Source organism: Oncorhynchus kisutch, linkage group LG7 (genome assembly GCF_002021735.2).
Source record: "Oncorhynchus kisutch isolate 150728-3 linkage group LG7, Okis_V2, whole genome shotgun sequence".
NCBI lineage: Eukaryota > Metazoa > Chordata > Actinopteri > Salmoniformes > Salmonidae > Oncorhynchus > Oncorhynchus kisutch.
The window spans coordinates 34837396-34864387 of record NC_034180.2 but is presented as its reverse complement, the minus strand read 5'-3'; the positions used below and the strand labels follow the sequence as shown (position 1 = coordinate 34864387).

Genomic DNA, 26992 nt, shown 5'->3' with positions numbered 1-26992 from the left:
GTAAAGTAAACAGACAATTTGCAATTGTAAGATTGTGAAAACTCTTCATGCAAAATAATGGCACATTCAATGATTATGAAACAACGATGTTATTTTTTACACTCAATAGGTTCTGACAGGGGTGAAGTATACACATGGCTTGATATGAGTAATCGTTTCTATTTTTTAAACAAAGTAAAAATGTTCTTGATTTAAATAAATCAAAAGGCAATATATTTAGCCAAATGATACTCTCCCTATCAGTTTGGATCAGGTATGAAACAAGATCATTTGGGGTAAATGAATAAGGCTCTACATAATATGTCACATCCAAATTAAAATAAACACGTCTTTCACCTGACTACTGAGCCATTCATGTATCCTCCTCAAGCTAAGGGTAGGAAACAAATAATACACAAAAATACAGCCTCAAAGAGGTTGTATTAAACAGTTAATGTTTTGGCATAAAATACATCTTTCACATTTAGAGTTTTCCAAAACAACGTTTAAATCTTCCAGAGTTAAATGACAAATATTTTGTTAAATAAATATAATATAGTTTTCTCTAAAAACTCGAAATGGATGATGCAATTTTCATTGCAACATTAATTCATAAATGTTCTTATCATAGCACGCAAGCCATAGAATTGCATAGGAGTTTAAACTGAGGTGTAAAAAAAGTGCAATACATTTGATTAAGTACCATTCTGAGAAGAACAGGGGATGTAGCTTAGCTACTAAATACAGCTGATGCAAGAAGGAAAGTGCTTAGAATTGTGACATACATATGTCATGAACGACATTCATTGGGAACAACTAACGATTCTATCATATACACTTAAAAAATGTGTCAGGGCAGCCATACTCAGAAGACCTGTTGCTTTTCTCAGCGTAGCTTATAGCAGGGTTGTTTGTTCATCTCAGAGCGTGATGTCTGACTCGGGGGATGAGAGCAAAGCATTGCTGCCAAGGTCTGGCATTCTCTGGCTATCACCCAGGAGGGGTCAGTCTGGTGCAGTGAGAAAGTTAACACTGTTACATCCAGTTTCTACCTTCTGACCAGGACCCACATCGCTATGCCTTCAACAGGACTCTCAGTCCAATAAAGACTACTGATTCTCTTCATAATACAACATCAGGTCAAATGTTTCAGTCTCTGCTCATATGAAAACAAACACCATATGAAAGGCATTTACAAGACACACTTCAAAAATGGGCCACAGCAGATGAACAGCTATTCTCCACATGATAGCATTGTATATTGCTTTCATATTCTGAATCATTGTTAGAATAACAACTCCTGAATGTCTTACTCATTCAAACGTAATAGTTTCTCTGAGTGAACATCACCTGGTAGCCATATCTGCTGACATAGCCCAACAACAATGAGGCCTCCTCTTTATTTTTGATGTATTTATTGTATTTGTATAACCTAGCTACAATACATTGGATTATGTCATCAAGATGTGTGATGCTGTCCTTAAAGAAACCCAGACTGGGGAATGAATGTAGGTCCTCAGCTCCAGCAGGCCTAGGAAGCCTAGCGGTCAGGGGTCAGGGGCCTACCTAGACTTAGCAGTCGGCATATCTACAGCAGGGTGTCAGGCAGACAGGTTCTTATTTCCCATTGTGTAAGTGGTCTGGATGGTAGTCCTAGGGATACACAGTGATGGAAGCCACACAAGGTGCCTCTCATCTGGGAACGAGGTTGAGGTGAAAGAGGGGTGCCCCATGGAGAGTGGTGGAGATGGTCCAGTCAGTAGGGACGGTAGAATTGGCCGTAGTAGAGAGGTCCACAGCGTGGGGGCTCGGAGGGCTATATGAGGTATGATGTTGGGTAAGGGGCAGGTGGTGAAGGCGAGAAGTGGCGAGGCCAGCAGACTTTCCCCATCTGCCATCTCTCTTCACTTCCTCTCTCCACTCTGTCCTTCATTGGTCATCCTCTTCAGCTGGAGGACACGCTGGCTTCCTTCTGACGCAGTCTCTCTTTCTATTGACAGAGGAGAAAAAGGGATAGCTGAGATTTAAAGCATTGTGTTATATGATATGATCCACCATGATCGACTGTGTTAGTAGCTAAGGTAATAGCAACCATGTTACTGATCAAAATATTTGAGGGAGGTTGAAGGGAGTCCAGTTCTTACCAGACTGTTGGCATTGATCTTCTTGGTTTCCACCCTCTTCTCAGCAGTGATCTTTTTCATGTTCTCCTGCGCTTCCTTCAGCCTGGAAGAAAGAGAAAACATCAACCTAACATTAACCTATCTAGGTTAAAATAACCTTTGATAATAGTACATAAACCATAACAGCTCCCTCACATATCTGACCATGTGGCACAACACTGTCATGTCTAAGACAGAAAACATATTGATGTCTGTTAATAACATTGGCGTACATGAGTTAGTTCGCTAACAACAGCCTCAGTCCCTCCAGAAGTTATTTGTACTGTAATAGCAGCATTTATTTGACCTTTATTTAACTAGGCCAGTTAGTTAAGAACAAATTCTTATTTTCAATGACAGCCTAGGAACAGTGGGTTAACTGCCTGTTCAGGGGCAGAACGACAGATTTTTACCTTGTCAGCTCGGGGGTTTGAGCTTGCAACCTTCCAGTTACTAGTCCAACGCTCTAACCACTAGGCTACCCTGCCTACCGTATCCACCCTGGGCACTATTGTATGTGGCACAGCGAAGCACTGCCGCAACATGTTATAGTTTACCGCGAACACTGCATGTAAGCATGGCACAGAGAGTCCTCATCCTCCCTCACAGCCCCACTCTGTTCTGTTGAGCCTTCTGGAGTTAGCAGGTAGTGAAGCCCACTGCTTAAAGCAGGGAGAATGACAGTGGGCCAATGAGATAATGAGCTAGACTTAAAAACACTTGTGTTTTATGGGTGTGCAAACCGTATTTCAAATAAAGTTAATTGTACATAAGCACAATCAGCTGTGTGTAATACGGGACATGATTGCCTAGTAAACAATTAAGAGAGCACATGGGTCCATGGAATGGCTGGGAGAGCATTACCTCTGTCCATAACTCACCAGTTCAAGATAGCTGCCCTGCTTTACTGTATGTATGGTGACTGTATGTGTGCATGTCTCCATGTGCAGTGCTGCATGTCTCCATATGCAGTAAGCCTGAAGCTCTGTGGACTGGTCAGATCATGACAATGTTTAACAGTCCTCCCAGAACACACAGTCTTTAACGAGCCTCTGTCCCCTGCCAGTAAAGCCAGGAGGACTCCAGGAGAGCTGCTGTCCAGCTGTTGGACTCCCATCCGACCACGCATCGGGTCAGATGAAACACCCTAAATCCAGTCCCAGGCTTTGACTCTGTACCAGGCCCTGGTCTCGGCCTGCCTACCTTCTCTTTGATGCCCGTGTGCTTTAATAAGAACTGGTAAAAGCATCTCCACTCCACACTTTCTACAGAATGTATAATGCCCTGTTGGGGTATTTGTACCACACATAAATGTGATGGACACCAACAATCTGTTACGTGTTAATAAAGATGGGTAAGAAAAGAGCGACTAAAGGTACTGTTCAACATATTTAAAGTGTGAAGAATGAACTTTGACCCAGTCACAAAAAATCCCCCTTTTATGTCATCAAAAAAAGAACACTCAGGCTTCTAGAAATAGATACAGTTGGAAAGGAGCTGTAGAACTGTCCCCTTCATCACAAGCTGTGTGATTTAATATGATCTCTGATGCAAGCCTGGATTCTTCCACTCACCTCTCCTTGGAGATGTTCTTACACTCCCGTTTCCACGTGTTCTTGAAGTCACTGCAGAACTCATACCAGAGCATGAAGACGTAACCAGGGGCCACCTCCTTCTCCCCAGACTTTGGCTTGAGCCCAAAGTAGCCCACCATGTCCAGGAAGCTGTGTGGGAGAAACAGAGGGAAGAAGAGAGAGGGAAGAGAGATAGAGTGAGAGGACATCCTGCTGGGTCACAGGGGAGAGCCGGTAACGGAGGTCCCGTTATCACATTGACCTCTACTACAGCCTGAAGGGGAACAGTGCCAGGGGATCTAGCCAAGATCTGGCTGACACACACACACACGTTGTTTCGATCCAGGAACAATAGTTATTGGCAGACAATATGCAAGATGATCACAGGAATGTGTAAATGTTACATCAAAACACAGCATGTTGCTGGCACACACGCACACACACGCACGCACGCACGCACGCACGCACGCACGCACGCACACACACACACACACACACACACACACACACACACACACACACACACACGTTTGTAACGTTCATCATCCTGCACTCTGAGACATGCTTGACGCAAATATGTTGTGGATTAGGTCTTCAAATCCACAAATAGAAGGGAGAACTACTTGAAGAGATTCAAGATTCTCAGTCTTTATGAGAAGAGAATCCACAACCCTGTGTATGGCAGATCCTCAGACTAATTCAATTGTAACCAAATCTAAATTCTTCACAAGGCTCTCAGCAGTGCTCGCAGGGCTTGAAAAGCAGCCTGCTGCTCCGGGGTTTTCTCTAACCCAAACATTAAAGGCATTTTCTAGGCCTGTCTGTCACATGCCTGATATAGAGGAGTCATGATTCAGGAGATGTTCCCAGATTGACACAGAGGTTTTGACCTCCAGATGGTAGGTGGCTGTTGCGACGCTAATGTAAGACATGTTGGGGGCCGGGGCAATGTGCGCGGCAGACGGCTGCTCCCAATTCCTCAGATAACTGTCATGTGCTCCTCCTCCGATGGTGCAGTATATCATCCTCGCCTTGCCTCGCTCTACAACCAGAACAGACCAGGCCAGCAGAACCCAGGAGGAACACAACAGAGAGAAGACAGCCGGGAATCAATTCTGGAAGCCTTTGTAGACCCGACCAGCACGGTCCAGCGTGATTAACTAGGCCGCTTTTGTATTGGCTCCTTCCCTGACCCTGGGTCAGGTGTCAGAGCTCACACAAATCACACACAGTCTGTAGTGTGGTGAGCTTAGCTCTTTCCCTTGCATTTTCTTCCTCTTTCTCTCACACACACACATTAACACAAAGATGCACCACACACACACACACACACACACACACGCACGCACATGCACAGGACACATCCTACAAACACATATCACGTACTTCTGGAGGGCTACGACGCAACTACCATGAGACGGTTTATTACTGTACCTATGTCCAGCATTCCTCACTGACGGCTGTAAAATAGGCCAGTTAAAAAAGCCTGGGAAACCGGGTATATCAAGAGGATATTTGGACCGCTAAAAACATTCCATACAAAAACAGATTAGAACGGTAAACACACTTTTGTGATCATCTGTTGTTTCTTTAACAGAGATAAGACATCTTCAATATACTTTGGATAGCGGAAGCTGGGACAGTTCAAATATCCCTCCAGCGAATCACCCTGTAACCACATACGTATGTAAGCAGCACACACGCTGCAGTCGTGTCATATGAAATTGAGCATGATGAGGGAGGGGAACTGTAATGGTCCATTAACTGTGGACGTATCAGGAAACCTCAGGGAAACTGAAAAATAAAAGGAACAAATTAGGATTGCGTGTTCTGGAGAGGACCTCATTACTCACTGCATAGGATGCCCAGGAAAACTATAACAAACCCCCAAAACTGATGTCATAAACTGTGTATCATATCAGCTTCCCATAAAGTCATTTTACCAACCAAGTATCCAAATTCACTACAACCTATTTAGTCCTATGATGGTTGTTGTCTTGAGACCACATGGACCATAACAAACAACCGCAATCCCATTCCTGGACGGGTTGACCCAGTGTTGGCCCAGGGTTGGCCCAGCGTTTCAGTAGCTAACTGTGGTGATGTCTATGAGCCTTATTAACACGGGGCCCTAATGTGAGGGTCGGGGCCCACCCAGGGCCCAAAGAACACACACACACACTATAGCACACACACCACAGCACACACACACCACGGCCCACTGCCCATATTCATCACCAGCGTGTCACTTTTATGAGGTGCGTCCCTGGGAACCTGAGAGCCCCCCCCCCCCAGCGCCAGGCAGCCCCCGGCCTCGTTTAGGTGAAATTAAAGGCAAACTTCATTAAAGGCTGGGGGCTGTTAGCCGCGGGACCCTTTTGATCAATATCCCCAAGTTCAACATCTTCATTACACTGGTGTCAGTCACACAGCCGCAGACAGAGATATCACAATACCACCAGGAGAGGGAGAGGGAGAGAGAGAGGGATAGTGGAAAGAGAGAGAGAGAGAGAGGGAGAGGGGACAGAGCGAGTGAGAGGAGTGAAGGAGACAGAGAGAGAGAGAGATGGAGAGACCCATGCATACCCAAGCTGAGTGCTTCTCTTGGCTTGAAATGGAAACATGAAACAGGGACGTTTGGAAACTTTCTCCTTTATGTGCTTTTCATGATTTATGTTGGAATTGGGAGAGTTATGATTTAAAGCAAACAATTCTGGTCTCTATCTAAACAAGTAAAAATATTTTTTTGTTTGCTCTTTCTAGTGTGTTTTTCCGATATGACATTTTCCAGATATGGTTTCGCTCTGACACTCGTTAAACGTCTGCCAGTTGACCATATCTCCATAAATCAGATGGGCCGCTTCTTACAGTGACTCTTGAAGTTTGCAATACCACACACGGAAGATAAGGCTTGACAACAACTGGAGTGGAGTGAGCACAGTGTGTGTATGTAAAAGTATCGGTGCGGGAGCAGTGTGTGTATAGGGAGGTGTTGTGTTCAGTTTTGTGTGTCTACATAGGCAGCCATTCCTGTCTCGGGGCCAGTCTACAGTGGGCCAGGTTATGACCTGGGTTTTCTGCTACATGACTGAAGAGCCTGGATACCGCAAGGCCCCACTACTGAAGCCTCTGTCTTATCACAATCCGTATCTGATTACTACAGACAGCTTTACAAATGACCTGCATTACTTTTATCTGATGTAAGCCATGTTAGCTATTTGAAACATGTTAAATAACCATCATGCCCTCATGAAATCCACCATCCATTATACTTGGCTGGGTTCCCTTCTGAATGTCGAAAGGTCTTATAAAAGCCAACATTAGAGTATTCCAGAGGTATGCAACCAGCCAGGTCAGAAAATAAAGAACTCCTCTGTTACACAGATGACATGTTGTTTGGTCTAAGACCTCTAGGTAAATCGTGTTGTGTTATCATATTAGAATGGATAGAGACGATTCATACCTTTTCTGTGCTGCATTGAGCCTGTCATCCTCAGCAGTGTGGTCCTTTTGAGCTGGAAAAGACAAAAAACAACATGGAGTAAACAAACCTATGTGTGAGGCAGTATTCGTCGAGGCATTGAGGTCAAAGTACATAGAGTAGTGGGAAGAGATATTTCCAATGGGAGGGAAACTGAGGTACAACAATGAGACTCCATACAGTTCCACTGATACAGGGTCACACTGGGTGGAGCCCAGGTGGGGACACTGTGGGAACAGACCTTTCCTCTCCCAGGGGGTGGAATGAGTGTCAGGGTGGAGGGTCACCAGGTTGACATGTCTAGGGTGAAAGAGCATGTGATAGAGGTGTCTGTGCATTTCACTGAGATTGATTGTAAGAGGTAAGATATTTGTGTGTCAGTTGGTAGAGCATGGTGCTTGCAACGCCAGGATAGTTAGTGGGTTTGATTCCCAGGACCACCCATACATAAAATGCACGCAGTATATATATATACAGTACCAGTCACCACACCTACTCATTCAAGGGATTTTCTTTATTTGTACTTTTTTTCTATATTGTAGAATAATAGTGAAGATTCTTCAAAGTAGCCACCCTTTGCCTTGATGACAGCTTTGTACACTCTTGGCATTCTCTCAACCTACTGCAGGAGGTAGTCAGTTGGTATGCATTTCAATTAACAGGTGTGCCTTGTAAACAGTCATTTTGTGGAATTTCTTTCCTTATTAATGCGATTGAGCCCATCAGTTGTGCTGTGACAAGTTAGGGGTGGTATACAGAAGATAGACCTATTTGGTAAAATACCAAGTTCATATTATGGCAAGAACATATAAGCAAAGAGAAACAACAGTCCATCATTACTTTAAGACACGAAGGTAAGTCAATCCCAAACATTTTCAAACTTTTAAAGTTTCTTCAAGTGCAGTTGCAAAAACGATCAAGCGCTATGATGAAACTGACTCTCATGAGGACCGCCACAGGAAAGGAAGACTCAGAGTTACCTCTGTTGTAGAGGATAAGTTCATTAGAGTTAGTTGCACCTCAGATTGCAGCCCAAATAAATGCTTCACAGAGTTCAAGTAACAGACACATCTCAACATCAACTGTTCAGAGGAGACTGCGTGAATCAGGTCAGGACACCAATAAGAAGAAGACACTTGCTTTGGTCAAGAAACACGAGCAATAGACATTCGACTGGTGGAAATCTGTCCTTTGGTCTGATGAGTCCAAATTTGAGAGTTTTGGATCCAACTGCCATGTCTTTGTGAGTAGCAGAGTAGGTAAACGGATGATCTCCGCACGTGTGGTTCCCACCATGAAGCATGGAGGAGGAGGTGTGATGGTGCTTTGCTAGTGACACTGTCGGTGATTTATTTAGAATTCAAGGCACACTTAACCAGCATGGCTACCACAGCATTCTGCATCTGGTTTGCGCTTAGTGGGACTGTCATTTGTTTTTCAACAGGACAATGACCCAACACACCTCCAGGCTGTGTAAGGGCTATTTGACCAAGAAGGATATTGATGGAGTACTGCATCAGATGACCTGGCCTCAAAAATCACCCGACCTCAACTCTGCCGTCCAACTTGGGATAACTTTTTTGGTTACTACATGATTCCATATGTGTTACTTCATAATTATGATGTCTTCACTATTATTCTACAATCTAGAAAATAGTAAAAATAAAGAAAAACCCTTGAATGAGTAGGTGTCCAGACTTTTAACTGATACTGTACAGTATATATATATACAGTGTGTTGATGAGGAGTGTGAGTTGGTGATGTCTGGAGTGTGGTTGTAGTCGAAGAGGTCTCAGTGGACTGTGTTGAGGAGGGGAAAGGAGCAGAGGCGCAGAGCAGGGGCACAGGCAGCACAGAGCTGGGCTGAGGAGTGAATGTATGAGGCTCGGGAACTGGAGGCTCCTGTGTACTCCTGCCATGTAAAAGTGTCTAAATGCAAGGCAGATGTGTGCGGCCGGCCAGGGCGAGGTGCAAGAATTTATCTAGGGCCAGAGAGTGCCTGTGATCTCAGATTTATTGCATTTTTCCAGATTCATCCTTTTTACAATGATGGGGGACCTTTCCCACTTGAAGATTTAAGAGGGGGAAGTCTCCCAAAAATTGTTCAAAGGCAGGTTTGCAGGGCTTTTGGGAGAGGGTGAGCTTAAGCTGCTACCACCCCATTTTTTTTTTTACATAAGCAGGCTGATTGTCTGAGATAAACCTAATGAAAGGAAGGGGTGGCCATGGCTGGGATGGGGGAGGAGGGGGGAGAGTCATGACCAATGGCGTTAGTCACAGCGGGGGGGTCGAGCTGGCGCCTGAGGTCCTCTCTGGTATGGTTCTGTGTGGAGGTGGCACCAGGCTGGCCGGCGCTCTGAGAGAGAGTGGTCCATGGAGAGAGAGAGAGAGAGAGAGAGAGAGAGAGAGAGAGAGAGAGCGAGAGACAGGGAGAGAGAGAGCGAGAGAGAGCGAGAGAGAGTGAGTGAGAAAGAGGATGTGTGAAGTTTCTCTTTCTCCGCTACCTGTGTAAACATGAAACCAGTAGTGGCTAACTAGAAAGTTATGAGACACGCATGTTGAGAGGGACAATAAATTAGGCCTTTAAAACTCTGACACACTTTTCCAAACCACTGGTTTACCAAGCATTCAGATAACGAAGGGCTAGGGAACTACATATCCAGTATAAGCTGTGTTAAGGATCTGGAAGCTTTCTGTGAAAGAAAATTACACAATCTTTACTGCATCGGTGAACATCTCCACTGTTATACATTTTTTTAAATGTATGTATAGCTGAAGTCGGAAGTTTACATACACCTTAGCCAAATACATTTAAACTCAGTTTTCACAATTTAACTTGGGTCAAATGTTTTGGGTAGCCTTCCACAAGTAAGTTGGGTGAATTTTGGCCCATTCCTCTTGACAGAGCTGGTGTAACTGAGTCAGGTTTGTAGGCCTCCTTGCTCGCAAACGCTTTTTCTGTTCTGCCCACAAATGTTCTATGGGATTGAGGTCAGGGCTTTGTGATGGCCACTCCAATACCTTGGCTTTGTTGTCCTTAAGCCATTTTGCCACAACTTTGGAAGTATGCTTGGGGTCATTGTCCATTTGGAAAACCAATTTGCAACCAAGATTTAACTTCCTGACTGATGTCTTGAGATGTTGCTTTAATATATCCACATAATTTTCCTGCCTCATGTTGCCATCTATTTTGTGAAGTGCACAAGTCCATCCTGCAGCAAAGCACCCCCACAACATGATGCTGCCACCCCCGTGCTTCACGGTTGGGATGGTGTACTTCGGCTTGCAAGCCTCCCCCTTTTCCTCCAAACATAACGATGGTCATTATGGCCAAACAGTTCTGTTTTTGTTTCATCAGACCAGAGGACATTTCTCCAAAAAGTATGATCTTTGACCCCATGTGCAGTTGCAAACTGTAGTCTGTCTTTTTTATGGCGGTTTTGGAGCAGTGGCTTCTTCCCTGCAGTGCGGCCTTTCAGGTTATGTCGATATAGGACTCATTTTACTGTGGATATAGAAACTTTTGGATCTGTTTCCTCAAGCATCTTCACAAGGTCCTTTGCTGTTGTTCTGGGATTGATTTGCACTTTTCGCACCAAAATACGTTCATCTCTAGGAGACAGAACGCGTCTCCTTCCTGAGCGGTATGACGGCTGTGTGGTCCCATGGTGTTTATACTTGCGTACTATTGTTTGTACAGATGAACGTGGTACCTTCAGGCGTTTGGAAATTGCTCCCAAGGATGAACCAGACTTGTGGAGGTCTACAATTGTTTTTCTGAGGTCTTGGCTGATTTCTTTTGATTTTCTCATTATGTCAAGCAAAGAGGAGTTTGAACGTAGGCCTTGAAATATATCCACAGGTACACCTCCAAGTGACTCAAATGATGTCAATTAGCCTATCAGAACCTTCTAAAGCCATGACATCATTTTCTGGAATTTTCCAAACTGTTTAAAGACACAGTCAACTTAGTGTACATAAACTTCTGACCCACTGGACTTGTGACACAGTGAATTATAAACTAAATAATCTGTCTGTAAACAATTGTTGGAAAAATGACTTGTGTCATGCACAAAGTAGATGTCCTAACCGAGTTGCCAAAACTATAGTTTGTTAACAAAAAATGTGTGGAGTGGTTGACAAAATCGTTTAATGACTCCAACCTAAGGGTATGTCAACTTCAACTGTATCTCATTTCCATACATACTCAATCAAACATCAAAAGGTGAACGTTAGTGTGTGTGTCTGTGTGGATAAATCTCTCGTTCTCGGAAACGATAAATATACCTTGTTCCTTGCCAGCCTCAATCTTTGAACTTTGTTAAGCTGTGCTGGTGTTCATATTGTTGTCCAATCAAGAGGGAGCCTACAGCCTCTTATTACCATGGCACAAACAAATATACAGGTTTTCAAAGCCTCTGCCCAAGACAATTGATTGCCAACACAGTGAAGACGTCAGGTGGTAGTCTGGTGGGGAAAGGCTGGGAACTTGGCCTGGTGGAAACCAGTGTACAATGGGATCTTTAGTGAAGGACTGACCTTACCCTTTGCAGGACAGTATATGATATTGACCAAGAATACAGATAGAGATTTGACACACTGGAATGTTAAAAGCAATAAACATTCTAGATCATTCTAGAATACTAAAATTTGAGTGCCTTGCGGTCAGATGACAAGCAGTTGCCATACCAAGCGGTGATGCAGCCAGTCAAGATGCTCCCAACTGTGCAACTGTGGAACTTTTTGAGGATCTGAGGGCCCATGCCGAACCTTTTCAGCCTCTTGAGGGGGAAGAGGCGTCGTCGGGCCCTGTTCACGACCAGTGGTGTAAAGTACTTAAGTAAAAATACTTTGTAGTTTTGGGGGGTATCTGTACTTGACTATTTATACTGAACAAAAATATAAATGCAACATGCAACAATTTCAAAGATTTTACTGAGTTACAGTAAAGAAAATTTGTCAATTGAAATAATTTATTAGACCCTAATTTATGGATTTCACATGACAGGGAATACAAATATGCATCTGTTGGTCACAGATAACTTTAAAAAAGGTAGGGGCCTGGATCAGAAAACCAGTCAGTATTTGTTGTGACCACCATTTTTCTCATGCTGCACTGCATCTCCTTCACATAGAGTTGATGAGGCTGTTGATTGTGGCCTGTGGAATGTTGTCCCTCTTCTCTTCAATGGCTGTGTGAAGTTGCTGGATATTGGCAGGAACTGGAACACGCTGTCGTACACGTCGATCCAGAGCATCGCAAACTCAATGGGTGACATGTCTGGTGTCTGGTGAGTATGCAGGCCATGGAAGGACATTTTCAGCTTTCAGGAATTCCAGATCGTTGCGACATGGGTCCGTGCATTATCATGCTGGAACATGAGGTGATGGCGGCGAATGAATGACACGGAAATGGTCCTCAGGATCTCGTCATGGTATCTCTGTGCATTCAAATTGGCATCAATAAAATGCAATTGTTTTCGTTGTCAGTAGCTTATGTCTGTGTAATGGATGTGAAACGGCTAGCTTAGTTAGCGGTGGTGTGCGCTAAATAGCGTTTCAATCGGTGACGTCACTTGCTCTGAGACCATGAAGTAGTAGTAAATTAACATGAAATTCTCTGGCAACAGCTCTGGTAGATATTCCTGCAGTCAGCATGCCAATTGCGCACTCTCTCAAAACTTGAGACATTCGTGGCATTGTGTTGAGTGATCAAACTGCACATTTTAGAGGGGCCTTTTATTGTCCCCAGAACAAGGTGCACCTGTGTAATGATCATGCTGCTTAATCACCTTGTTGATATGCCACACCTGTCAGGTGGATGGATTGTCTTGGCAAAGTAGAAATGCTCACTAACAGGGATGTAAACAAATTTGAAAACAAAATCTGAGAGTAATTAGCTTTTTGTTCGTATGGAATATTTTTGGGATCTTTTATGTCAGCTCATGAAACATGGGACCAAGACTTTACATGTTTAGTTCATATTTTTGTTCAGTGTATAGTTTTGACAACTTACTTCTAATTCACTACATTCCTAAAGACTTTTTACTCCATACATTTTCCCTGACACCCGAAAGTGCTCGTTACATTTAGAATATTTAACAGGACAGGAATATGCTCCAATTCACGCACTTATCAAGAGAACATCGCTGGTCATTCCTATTGCCTCTGATCTGGTGAAGTCACTAAACACACATGCTTCGTTTGTAAATGATGTCTGACTGTTGGAGTATGCCCCTGGCAGTGGTGGGAAAAGTAATACATTGTCATACTTGAGTAAAAGTAAAAACCCCTTTATCGAAACTGACTAAACTAAAAGTAAAAATCTAATAGTATCTAGTTTTAAAAGTACTTAAGTAGAGTGGTGGAAAAGTACTCAATTGTCATACTTGAGTAAAAGTTCAAAGTTAAACGAAATGATATAAATATATATATTTAAAAAATATGTATTTATTTAACCTTTATTGAATTCGGCAAGTCAGTTAAGAGCAAATTCTTATTTACAATGACAGCCTACTCCAGCCAAACACGGACGACACTGGGCCAATTGTGCTCTGCCCTAACGTACTCCCAATCACAGCCGGACGTGATAAGAGCCTGGATTCGAACCAGGGACTGTAGTGACACCTCTTGCACTGAGATGCAGTGCCTTAGACCGTTGCACCACTCAGGAGCCCATACATATAAAATTAGTTATATTGAAACAAACCAGACGCAACAAGTTTCTTGTTTAAAAAATTTGACAATGCGTTATATTGATAGGTGCTTTTACCCCCAAGCCATAAGACTCCTAAACAAGTAATCAAATGGCTACCCGGACTGTTTGCATTGTGTCATCCCCCCACCCAACCCCTCTTTGACACTGCTGCTACTCTCTGTTTATCATACATGCATAGTCACTTTAACTATACGTTCATGTACATACTACCTCAATTGGGCCGACCAACCAGTGCTCCTGCACATTGGCTAACCAGGCTATCTGCATTGTGTCCCGCCACCCGCCACCCACCACCCGCCAACCCCACTTTTACGCTACTGCTACTCTCTGTTTATCATATATGCATAGTCACTTTAACCATATCTACATGTACATACTACCTCAATCAGCCCGACTAACCGGTGTCTGTATATAGCCTCGCTACTGTTATAGCCTCGCTACTGTTATAGCCTCGCTACTGTGTATACCCTTGCTACTGTTATTTTTCAGTGTCTTCTTAATTTCTTTACTTATCTATTGTTCACCTAATACCTATTTTTTACTTAAAAATTGCACTGTTGGTTAGGACCTGTAAGTAAGCATTTTACTGTAAGTTCTACACCTGTTGTATTCGGCGCACGTAACAATTAAACTTTGATTTGAATTGACACAACAGTGGTAGGTCTGATCACCAACAACGAGGAGACAGCTTATAGGGAGGAGTTCAGAGACCTGACAGTGTAGTGCAAGGACAACAACCTCTCCCTCAACGTGATCAAGACAAAGGAGATGATTGTGGACTACAGGAAAAGGAGGACCGAGCACGCCCCCATTCTCATCGACGGGGCTGTAGTAGAGCAGGTTGAGAGCTTCAAGTTCCTTGCCGTCCACATCACCAACAAACTAACATGGTCCAAACACACCAAGACAGTCGTGAAGAGGGCACGACAAAACCTATTCCCCCTCAGGAGACTGAAACTATTTGGCATGGGTCCTCAGATCCTCAAAAGGTTTTACAGCTGCACCATTGAGAGCATTGGTTTCATCACTGCTCGGCCTCTGACCGCAAGGGACTACGGAGGGTAGTACCGGGGTCAAGATTCCTGCCATCCAGGACCTCTATACCAGGCGGTGTCAGAGGAAGGCCCTAGACCTTGTCAAAGACATTGTCAGAGACTCCAGCCACCCTAGTCATAGACTGTTCTCTCTGCTTCCTCATAGCAAGCGGTACCGGAGCACCAAGTCTAGGTACAAGAGGCTTCTAAATAGCTTCTACCCCCAAGCAATAAGACTCCTGAACATCTAATCAAATGGCTAAAATACCCCTTGTATATAGCCCCGCTATTGTTATTGACTGCTGCTCTTAAATTATTTGTTATACTTAACCCTTACTTTTTTTGGGGGGGGATTTTCTTAAAACTGCATTGTTGATTAAGGGCTTGTAAGTATGCATTTCACTGGTCTACCTACACCTGTTGTATTCGGCGCATGTGACAAATAACATTTGATTGGATTGGATTTGAAGTTAGGTACTCAACATTTCAGCATTCTATCAAAAATGTCTAAAATCTGAGCAGATGAAACATGAGGAAGAGCAGTACTGTATGGATGGATGGGAAGCAGGGGTGGGTCACAGCCCCCACAGCTTCCTCACAGCCTCCCGACAGTCTCCCAGGCAGTTCTGGGTCAGCGCTCCACAGACACGGTCACATGAGCTGCTCTGCTCCCCTGCCTCGCACAGGAGCAAGCATGGAGTGCACTATGACCAACAGACTCTCCCTCCTCCATAAAAAAAAGCATACAGTGTGTATGAGATAATACTGTCTCCCTTCTTACACATGCTTGCTTATGGTTATCACTGTCCATCAATACCGATGACGAGATTGCTCCCAGAAGCACACCGGCACACGTGCACGCCTGGACAACACTAATACTGTTCAGTCAATGAAATATTTAGATCCTCCACAACTCTTTTGTGTGAGAACTGTTCCTTTGTTCTGTATATTAATGTCATAGAATCATCCTCAATGCAAGGGACCTGCCACCAGCACTAAACCAGCACTGCTTCACAAGTAAGGGCAACTTCTGGAGGAGCTCTGTTTATTAAGAATGGTTTATATGTTTCCCACTGGAAGGTTTATGTTTAAGATGTGTTTTTGTTAACCAATACCATTTTGTAGCCCGTGGCAACCATCATGGTTTAAAAACCTTTCAAATATTCTGTGATATTGATCAATAATACAGATAAAGGTTTGACACACTGGAATGTTAAAAAGAGTAAACATTCTACAACACATTTCCATTTGCAATGTGTAACTAGGAGACAAACATACCAAGGCAGACTTTGTTTGCAACACATACAGTACATTAATCATTTCTATGCTGAAAACACTGCCCTGCCTCCAGTTCTCACTCTGTACCTCCAATAACATGTGGATGCAATCTCTCTGTGAGATACCTCATTTGCATTTTTTATAGAAAGAGCCTATTGTTTAACAATATTCTCTGTCCGCCACAAGTAATGTGTGCAATTTGCCCTTTAATGTAGTAAAATCTAGATGGCCTTGCGTGACGCTGACACTTTTGTCTGTCACTAGTACTTTGTAGAGATAAAAGACGTTGTTGTGGATGTTGGCCTCAGAGGTGGTCCACTTTAAGGCACCTCTGATGCTCTACCAGACCTATAGAGGTTTATAGACCTGAGTCAGTGTGTTTTGTTAATAGCCCGCTCTTTGTGGCTCTTTGAGCATGCAGAAATGTGAAGGCCCTCGCCTCGCCTGTGGCAGCTATGTGAAGATGGTGAAGGTGGCGAGATTGCATGCAGGTGGTTGTTGTCTTGCCAAGTTGCTTTGAGATGGATTCTGTTTGGTTGCACTTATGTTTACCCACTGCGAGACTGTTGAGAGCTTGATCATTTAAAACCAGTGAACTGTGTGAGAACATTGGCAGAAGCACACCTACGTACTGTATGGGAGTCCTAGTTGGCACTCATTCAAATGGGGAAGAGCTTCTGTATGTATTATGATGCTTTAGCGACACAAGCCTGGCACCCACTCTGCATAAGCCTGACACAAGGCCTCTCCCTCTGTCTGCAAGACACATTGTAATGCAAGTTAGGATCAGATGTGTCTCTGCTATGTGAACAATAACTCCTGGGAATATTTACACAGTAATTTCCAGTAAATCAGGGATCACACCGCGTCTCTGTAAACTCCTTCCCTCTGCCTCTCACATCCCTATGATCAATAGTAATCACAGTTGAACACGTTGGCCCTTTGGAGGAACGCTCCGAGATGGATGTCCACTTTCTCTCTAGGAACACTATGACCTCTGTGTTTCCTCATGCTGCATACCACAGAAACCATACAGGAGCCCGTGTCTGCATGATGGACGTGAAAAAGCTTTCTGTTTTCAATGGCAGCAGCTCTACTGGCTGACTGGCTGCCTTTGCAAGGCACTGGAGGGGGCTGTAGGAAGCATCTGGGGTGAAGATGTCTAGTGGAGGGGGGAGAGGTAGAAGGGATCAGAGCGTCTCCACCTCGGTGCAGTGTGTCCCTGGCTAACACAGTGGTCCCCAAGCTGTCCAACCAGCCTTTACGAGGCCTCAGCCAGGGATGTCCTGCCTGCTTTATAGCAGCCATGAGTACAGGCAGCATGTTAAGGGCAATGCGATCCTCTCTACAGGCTTAGGCTTTAGACTCCTGTCCCTGACAGGCAGCTCTGTCTCTAACTAACGCTGGCCATGGGCTCCACCACCACCCAACTAACGGCCTGACAAGGCAAAAAAATATAGTGAAGAGCTAAATTACAGCTTTGGGCTTTAATGGTTCCTCTCAGTGTTTTTGAGAAAGGAAAACAGGATCTTTCTAGTTTCTCTCTGAGTTTGGTTTCTTTACATGACATTCTCCTCAGCAATAAATAGTCTATGTGGAGAATATTTCATCTCTGAAGACAGATTTGGAGAACAGTGGGTTCATTCTCCATTCAGAGAGATGACAGGCTGGCTTAGAGACATGACTGAGGGGGTGAATATACATCATCACTATCTACTGGTAGAACTTGGGAGTGTGTCACAGAGTATGATTTGGCGGTAGGAGAAGGGGGAAGGTCGTCTCATCACTCAGTCCAGTGGATGGGCTCTGACACAGGCCTCTGCTTGCCTCAGATACAGTGAGTGATATCAAAAAATCGAGGATCCTCATTTCCAAGAGCTGCCATTATAATCAGTAGAGAAAAAGTGGCTTACGGAGAACAAGGGGAGTGTAAACACATCTAAACTCCCAATCAGGCCATACCCAGTGCAGCCACTCTGGCCTCTGGCTTTATTAGCTTCCACTGGGGCTCAAACAGCCTGCCCTGCCCAGCCTGGGTTAGGTGACACGCTATGAGTCTGCTGGAGCAGTATTTACTAAAACAACATATAAAAACAACACATAGCACCCCCTGGAGGTCAACACATGGGGTCATGTCTAGGGTTGCAAAGCTACCGGTGATTTACCAAAGTTACCAGAATCTTTAGTAATTTTGTTAATTAACAGAAAATATTGGTCAATCAATTGTAACTTTGGTAATTTATACTTGAATAACTTTAAAAAAAAAATTCATATATAGTCATAACGTTTTATCTATATATCTATATATCTATATATCTATATATCTATATATCTATATTTGATATTGTCCATAAGTTTCTAGCAGATGGACTGAATGGTTGAAGAGAAAATAGCCTAATTCCTGTAAAAATGTATTATCTAATCAACTCTGCAACTCTTCCAACTATTGACTTTTCTTCACAACTGCCATCAGTTTGACGCCAAAACATTGACAACCAATACATATTGATTTAGTCAAAAAGAAATAATAATATAAATATATATACAGTGCATTCGGAAAGTATTCAGAGTCCTTCCCTTTTTCCACATTTTGTTACGTTAAAGCCTTATTCTAAAATGGATTAAATAAAAAAATGTTACTCATCAATCTACACACAATACCCTATAATGACAAAGCGGAAACAGGTATCTAGACATGTTTGAAAATGCATTTAAAATTATTTACATAAGTATTCAGACCCTTTGCTATGAGACTCGAAATTGAGCTCAGATGCATCCTGTTTCCATTCATAATCCTTGAGATGTTTCTACAACTTGATTAGAGTCCACCTGTGGTAAATTCAATTGATTGGACATGATTTGGAAAGGCACACACCTGTCTATATAAGGTCCCACAGTTGATAGTGCAGGTCAGAGCAAAAACCAAGTCATGAGGTCGAAGGAATTGTCCGTAGAGCGCCGAGACAGGATTGTGTCGAGGCACAGATCTGGGGAATGGTACCAAAACATTTCTGCAGCATTGAAGGTCCCCAAGAACACAGTGGCCTCCATCATTCTTAAATGGAATAAGTTTGGAACCACCAAGACTCTTCCTAGAGCTGGCCGCCCAGCCATACTGAGCAATCAGGGGAGAAGGTCCTTGGCCAGGGAGGTGACCAAGAATCCGATGGTCCCTCTGACAGAGCTCCGGAGTTCTTCTGAGGAGATGGGAGAATCTTCCAGAAGGACAACCATCTCACAACCATCTCTGCAGCACTCCACCAATCAGGCATTTAAGGTAGATATAAAGTCATGGGGTCTGCATACTTTCTGAATGCACTGTACATGCAATATGCTTTGTGGACTTCAGCGGACAGAGGTTGCTCTCCAGTTTTGTGATGAAACAAAGGTTTTGTTGAATTTATTCTGCCACTGTATCTTCTTATTGTCTCAGACTTATGCCTATATATCACGCTGGCAAGGCATATGAACTAACAGGTTATAGAGCAATTAAAACAACACATCCAGCAGGTTGTGATATGGCTTTTTTCCCCTGGCTTCCCCAGTGATTTTACCCCCTGCACCGCTACTGTCCTAGTCATGTCTCTTCTCCTCCCCTCTCTCTGGTTATGGTTTGTTTTACTCACCGGTCGAGACGAAGGCCTCCATTTTCTCCTTGAAGGGCTGGAGGTCCTTCTCAGAGGAGTTAGCACACACCTTCTGAACAGCCTTTTCACACACTGAGGGAGAGAGAGAGCGGGAAATGTTAAATATCTGACATTTCGCAGCAGGAATGGATTAAAAAAGCTCTGGCCTGGGTTGGGTGGGGGAGAGAACGTGGGAGCGAGAGTAGACTGTATACTGCGTTGTACTGTGTGAATTTGGCATTTATTATTGGGCTAAGCTGTAAAACAATAACAAGCGTGCCCAAACAGCAAATGTAGCACATTTCCAGCACTTTCATAAGTGAGTTAACCAAAGCCTGCCGGGGGGAAACATTTGAGGGGAAATGTGTGTGAATCTCCTCCAAAACATCCCAACCAGATGGCTATTGAAAAGACCTTGCAATCACTTAAATGAGCTTGGTCTGCATTCAAAATGAAAAATGTATTATAAATCTTCATAAACACAGACTGTTCTTTGAATGTGAGTAGGGTGTTCAATCTGTTACTCTCAAAGAATGTGAGGATATAACACATGTCGACGCCACAGATACTGGGGTAAGACAGTCATCCAACCAACACCATGAGCGTTTGGCCCACTAGCTAGATATGACATGGTGGCAGTAGATGGGCCTGTCCTGTTCTGGCTCTCTCCAGTGGAACTGGACATGTGGGTGACGGCTGAATGTCGAAGCCTTGTTTGTTGTGGGTCTTTGTTGCCCTGCCAAACCACCTAGCTCACACAGGCTCAAAGGAAACAATGATGACTTGGGCAAACATGAGTCAAACTATTTCATTTTCTCCTAACAATCAGCGTGGGACGTTATATACAGAGCGGCCTGCCGGAATAACTTTTGCAACTTCACTCAAACCTGCAAGTCATTAATGAGTGCAGTAAATACCTTGTGTTGGTTATTACTGCATAGCTAAATGTCTTAACAACACAACAGGAACACTTGGCTGGTCAGAGTGTGAGACTGCTTCACTGGTTTCCAGAAGAATCCAGAGGGATGTATTAAGAATAGGTGAATATGCCCAGCTATACCCACAATCCTTTTCCAGGGTCTCAGGAGTAGTTGCTCTTGAAAGGTGAGGGACTAAACTTGAACTACTGCACACTAATTGAGTAAGAAAATACATAATCTACAGCTGAGGGACAACCATGACCCAAACCTGAACAGGTGAGCCAGCTCAAACACCACTGAAAAGTAAAGTCTTAGATCCCTGGCTCCATAAAACCCCCCTGTCTCAAACAGGCACATTAAAGGGTGTTCAAAACAGCAAGACTACAATTAAGAGGCGGATCTCCTCTAAATGTGGTCCAGACAGTGTAGGCCACAAGAAGGAAACCCCCAAAACATCAGCAGCTGCATGAAATAAAAACCCAGTGGGCTCTGGTTTAGGACATTGTCCTACAGTGACAATACATAGGCACAGAGGAGGGGTAGGGGTGGGGGGAGAGGGAGGAGGAGGAGGAGCTGGAAGAGGATCAAGGGAGCCCTTTCTAAAGCAGTCTCCTGGGGATATGCAGGCTACAGTGTAAAAGTATTACTGCAGTCTAAAAGTATTTCTGCAGTGTAAAAGTATTACTACAGTGAAGCAGCATTACTACAGTGTAAAAGTATTACTACAGTGAAGCAGCATTACTACAGTGTAAAAGTATTACTACAGTGTAAACTTATTTCTACACTGTAAAAGTCTTACTACAGTTACCGTGTAAAAGTATTACTACAGTGTAAAAGTATTACTACAGTGTAAAAGTATTACTACAGTGTAAACGTATTTCTACACTGTAAAAGTATTACTACAGTGTAAAAGTATTAATACAGTGTAAAAGTTTTGCTACAGGGTAAAAGTATTACTACAGTTACCGTGTAAAAGTATTTTCTACAATGTAAAAGTATTTCTACAGTGTAAAAGTATTTCTACAGTGTAAAAATATTACTACAGTGAAACAGTATTACCACAGTGAAACAGTATTACCACAGGGAAACAGTATTACTACAGGGAAACAGTATTACTACAGTGAAACAGTATTACTACAGTGAAACAGTATTACCACAGTGAAACAGTATTACCACAGTTAAACAGTATTACTACAGTGAAACAGTATTACCACAGTGAAACAGTATTACCACAGTGAAACAGTATTACCACAGTGAAACAGTATTACTACAGTGAAACAGTATTACCACAGTGAAACTGTATTACCACAGTGATACAGGTCAACTGAAGGCCCACTTTTCTCCCAGAGGCCTGCTCTCCCCACAGCCACCTAATCCCATTACTGTAAATATGTCCATGCTGTTCTCTAATTGGCCAGTGAGTGTTAATCTGGGTCCTCTGTGCCCAAACAGCCGTGTCAATTCCCCTGGGGTTACAGCAGCAGAGAGAGAGTGAGAGAGAGAGTGACAGAGAGAGAGAGAGACCTGGGCCCTGGCAACCCAAAAATACAAAAATAATGATTTTCCAGAGAAGATCCAGATCTCAGGGAATTAGACCAAAGTTCTCAATTAGTACAAAATATATAGAGTACTGCACACACTACAATTACTTAGGTTTAAAAATAAGCTCAACTGGACACCTTAATGAGGCAGAGAAAGCAGGGCATTCTACGCCATTAAAAAACAAATTCAGATTGAAATAAATTCAGATTGAAATTGAAATAAAAATTTGGCTAAAACTAATTGAATGTGTCATTGAACCAATTGCACTTTATGGCAGCGAGGTGTGGGGTCCACTTGCAAAACAAGATTTCACCAAATGGGACAAACATCCAATTGAAACCCTGCATGCAGAGTTCTATAAGATTCTCCTACATATCCAGAGGAAAACTACAAACAATGCATGCAGGGCAGAATTAGGTCAATATCCAATAATAATAAAATGAAAAAAAAGCTATTCAGTTTTGGAAACATCTCAAATTTAGTGACCCCCTCTCATATCATTATCCAGCCCTGCAATGCCAAGAGCTGAGCAAAGAAAAGAGTCCCCTCATCCAGCTGGTCCTGGGGCTGAGTTCATCAACCTGTTCTACTAACACACTGAAACCTCAGGACTCTCATCCAGCTGGTCCTGGGGCTGAGTTCACCAACCTGTTCTACTAACACACTGAAGAAGCCTCAGGACCCGAACATCCAATCAATCAGAATAAAACAAATTACAATACAGTCAAAACAAAACTACATTGCTTATTGGGAAGCACAAAGCAAAATGCAGTGCTATCTGGCCCTAAATCGACAGTACACCGTGACTATTTGACCATGGTTACTGATCAAAACCTTAGAAAAACCTTGACAAAGTACAGGCTCAGTGAGCACAGCCTTGCCATTGAGAAGGGTAGACACAGGAAAACCTGGCTCCCTGTCGAGGAAGGGCTGTGCAAACACTGCACAACAGATTACCACCAAATTACCACAGCAAATTACCACCAAAAGGTGCTTTCCTATCCATCATCTGTGTTAATCAGATAACTGCTAAGGCACACCAGGATCTTGGTCCACACACTCCCACACAGTCATCAAGAGGGCACGACAGCATCTCTTCCCAATCCGGAGGCTGAAAAGATTTGGCTTGGGCTCTCGGATCCTGAAAAAGTTCTACAGCTGCACCAACTCTGCATTGTTGGGGCTCGTAATCAAGCCTTTTATGGTAAAGTCTACACCTGTTGTATTTGGCACCCTGTGTTAAGATGGTTAGACAGAAGCAGATCCTACTGTTAATGTCAGCGCTGTTTGTCCAGTCTGGCTTCCTGTCCAGTTACCAGGTCAAAAGGGACCTGTCTCCTCTCCCGCCACCACATTCAGGCAGGGCCAGCCTTCATACAGACAGTGGATTCAGCACAGTGGAACAGGGTTATTTCACTGAAGAATACTGATTTCCAGATGTTACTCATCATAAACTGTAAGCAACACATTGATTCTCTGTATACAAATACATGTAGAGGAACATTTGTAATGGTTTATTTGTGATGGTTTATTTGGGTTTAGAGTGGAGATATAAGACAAATATGATGGCAGGATGATTTGATGGCCATATTCTCAAGGGTTTCCCAAACAGTATGCGGTTAACACTGTAGTAAGGCATGGATTCATAAACTCGACAGTGTGTGTAAACAGGAAGCTCGCCCAGTACATGCTGTCTGTAGGGACACTGGGGTAGCTGGTATGCATCATATAAGGTATAGGATTGCATCATATAAGGTATGTTACTGTACTGTAACATGGGGAGTGGGCTAACATGAAAAGATAGTCTGACTTCTGCTCTGAGACATGGCAAACGCGGTTAGTCAAGCTCACTTTGATGTAATGAATGAACCATGAATTCTCCACATTAACTGACGGCTTGCCACAATATTCTGTAGACCCTGGGATGTTTGGAAAACAAAACATTGTACACTTGGATGATCATTGAGCTCTACATATTTGACTGCCATATAGAAAAGGTTTCTGTTCTAAATGTTCTACTGCTTGAACACATTCCAGATTCATGTTGATTCTGTTATGCCCTCCTTTATTTCTAACCATCAGTGACTATAAAAAAAACTCTCGCAGATAAACTGACACTACATATGTTTTCACCCATCAAGCATGAATGTTTTGAAAACCCTTTCTAATCAGAGAGAGAGAGAGAGAGAGAGAGAGGGAGGTTAGTCTTGTCCGTGGTCTGGCCTGGCAGATCAGTGTTATTTACGCCAGGCACTGGATCATTTTCCATCAGCTCTAAAGCACAAGGAATTCTCTCACTAATCCACAATTATAAACAACCCACCCCAGTGCACTGTCAGGCTCCTAGCTTCCTCCTCCCTCCCCTCCCACCCAGGCTAGATCCCTGCTATTACCCAGGCTACATTGGGCCAGCCAGGAGATAAAGGTCAAACACCCACCACACCTCCCTCTAAAATAAATCTCTCTCTTAATTTATTTATTCGATTTTTATTGAACCTTTATTTAACTAGGCAAATCAGTTAAGAACAAATTATTATGTACAATGACGGCCTACCCCGGCCAAACCTTAACCCGGATGACGCTGGGCCAATTGTGCACCGCCCTATGGGACTCTCTATCTGCCTGGACCTATCCAGCATCCAACCCTGGCCCACGTCTTACATAGAGCCTGTCTGAGAAAACAACTGCCGTAAGACATGGTCCTCCAATGTTCAGGATTTCAGCTGTTCTACTGCTTGGGATGTCATAGTTTGAGGAAATCATAAAGAAATGATAGATCTTCAGGAAATGAAACGGGTTTGGGGTCAGCCAGGATGTTCTGGAGAGGGTGTACAGCAGCTTGGTGGAGAGCATCCTCACGTTCAATATGACAGCCTGGTATGGTAATCTGAGTGTGAGGAGCGAAAGCAAACTGACCAGAAAAGTAAACACAGCCAACAATGTAATTGGTCGACCACAGGCACATTTAAGCATCCTGTTCCAAGGCAACCAAAAAGAAGGCACTGGCTGTCATTGGCGACCCCTCCGACCCTCAGTTGGAGAGGCTTCCCTCTGGCCGGTGTTTCAGAATGCCCATGACCAAGAAGAACGGGTTCAAACATTCATTCCTTCCTTGTGCTGTTGGACTACTAAATGCACAGTAAATTGTATCGGCATATGTACTTGTCTATCTAGTGTAGTTGGGACACTGGTCATTTGTTAGTGAGTGTATTAATATCCTCTATGTTATCAGTGTTCGCAACATGATGGACTGACTGGTTTAAATGTGTATGATGTGAAAATGTATGTGATTCTTTGAATGAAGGTGATGCCAAAGAAAAATGTCCATCCTGGATGGACAATAAAGTTGTATTATATTCTATTCTAGTTGATAGATTTAGCTTCAATTGGCTCCATATCTAAGAGGAAAACAAGGTGAGGAAATGTACGGACAAATCTGTTGAAAAGGCAGTCATCATTTAATATATGGCCTGCTACCAAGACAAAATCATAGAAATCATAGAACATGGTTTACAATTCTTATGTGAGTGTCTTGAGTTTATTATCCACACTCGGCATGTTCCCTGCATCTTGTGCCTGTATTTAAGCAAAATTAGGAGTAGCCTATATTTAACCGTTATGTGGGGAGGAGAGGTAGCAGTACTCTAACCCAAACTGGAGCTTCTGTCATAAAATGGACTTCAGGGTAAAGGCCTTGCCTTGACTTGACATTAAGGGGCATTTCTAATAAAGACACTGTCTGATTTGCCATGGTGATGAATGCCGAACCCTGCACAGGACTTCTGTGAAACACTAAACTCCCTTGGGCAGCAAATGAGCTCTGTCCGTCCCAATTACCTAGCAGTTAAAGAGCTTTACGTGGCCGTGGTCTCTGCTGACCCTGATTGAATGAAAGGTCAACTCCGTGCCCACATGAGCCCAGGGACTGGGTGAACCAAGGATACTCTCCAGGAACATATACATCTACCGTAGCCCCCAAACGGACAGACACTCCTCCTGACAGATAGAACAAACAACGACGAGACAGCCTATAGGGAGGAGGTCAGAGACCTGGCGGTATGGTGCCAGGACAACAACCTCTCCCTCAATGTGATCAAGACAAAGGAGATGATTGTGGACTACAGGAAAAGGAGGACTGAGCAAGCCCCCATTCTCATCGACGGGGCTGTAGTGGAGCAGGTTGGGAGCTTCAAATTCCTTGGTGTCTACATCACCAACCAACTAACATGGTCCAAACACACAGTCGTGAAGAGGGAACGACAAAACCTATTCTCCCACTGGACACTGAAAAGATTTGGCATGGGTCCTCAGATCCTCAAAAGGGTCTACAACTGCACCATCGAGAGCATCCTGACTGGTTGCATCACTGCCTGGTATGGCAACTGCTCGGCCTCCGACCACAAGGCACTACAGAGGGTAGTGCGTACGGCCCAGTATAACACCGGGGCCAAGCTTCCTACCATCCGGGACCTCTACACCAGGCGGTGTCAGAGGTAGGCCCTAAAAATAGTCAAAGACGCCAGCCACCCTAGTCATAGACTGTTCTCTCTGCCACCGAATGGCAAGCAGTACTGGAGCGCCAAGTCTTGGTCAAAAGGGCTTCTTAACAGCTTCTACCCTCAAGCCATTAGACTTCTGAACAGCAAATCAAAGGGCTACCCAGAACCCTATTTTACGC

The 26992-nt window shown here is 43.7% G+C and overlaps 1 protein-coding gene across 2 annotated transcripts in view; it reads right to left on the bottom strand.

Moving 5' to 3' along the window:
- Positions 1–27: 27 nt before the first annotated feature.
- LOC109894527 (formin) overlaps positions 28–26992 on the bottom strand; it is a 60190-nt gene continuing 33225 nt past the window's right edge. For both annotated transcript variants that reach the window (XR_004210640.1, XM_020488084.2), the window contains exons 13-17: positions 19853–19945; positions 7179–7230; positions 3716–3865; positions 2124–2205; positions 28–1969 (exon numbers count right to left, since the gene is read on the bottom strand). Coding sequence is in view for 1 of the 2 variants with exons in the window: in XM_020488084.2 (XP_020343673.2) it covers positions 1925–1969; positions 2124–2205; positions 3716–3865; positions 7179–7230; positions 19853–19945 (422 nt within the window). In the remaining variant the exon portion in view is untranslated. The remainder of the gene's footprint in view (positions 1970–2123; positions 2206–3715; positions 3866–7178; positions 7231–19852; positions 19946–26992) is intronic.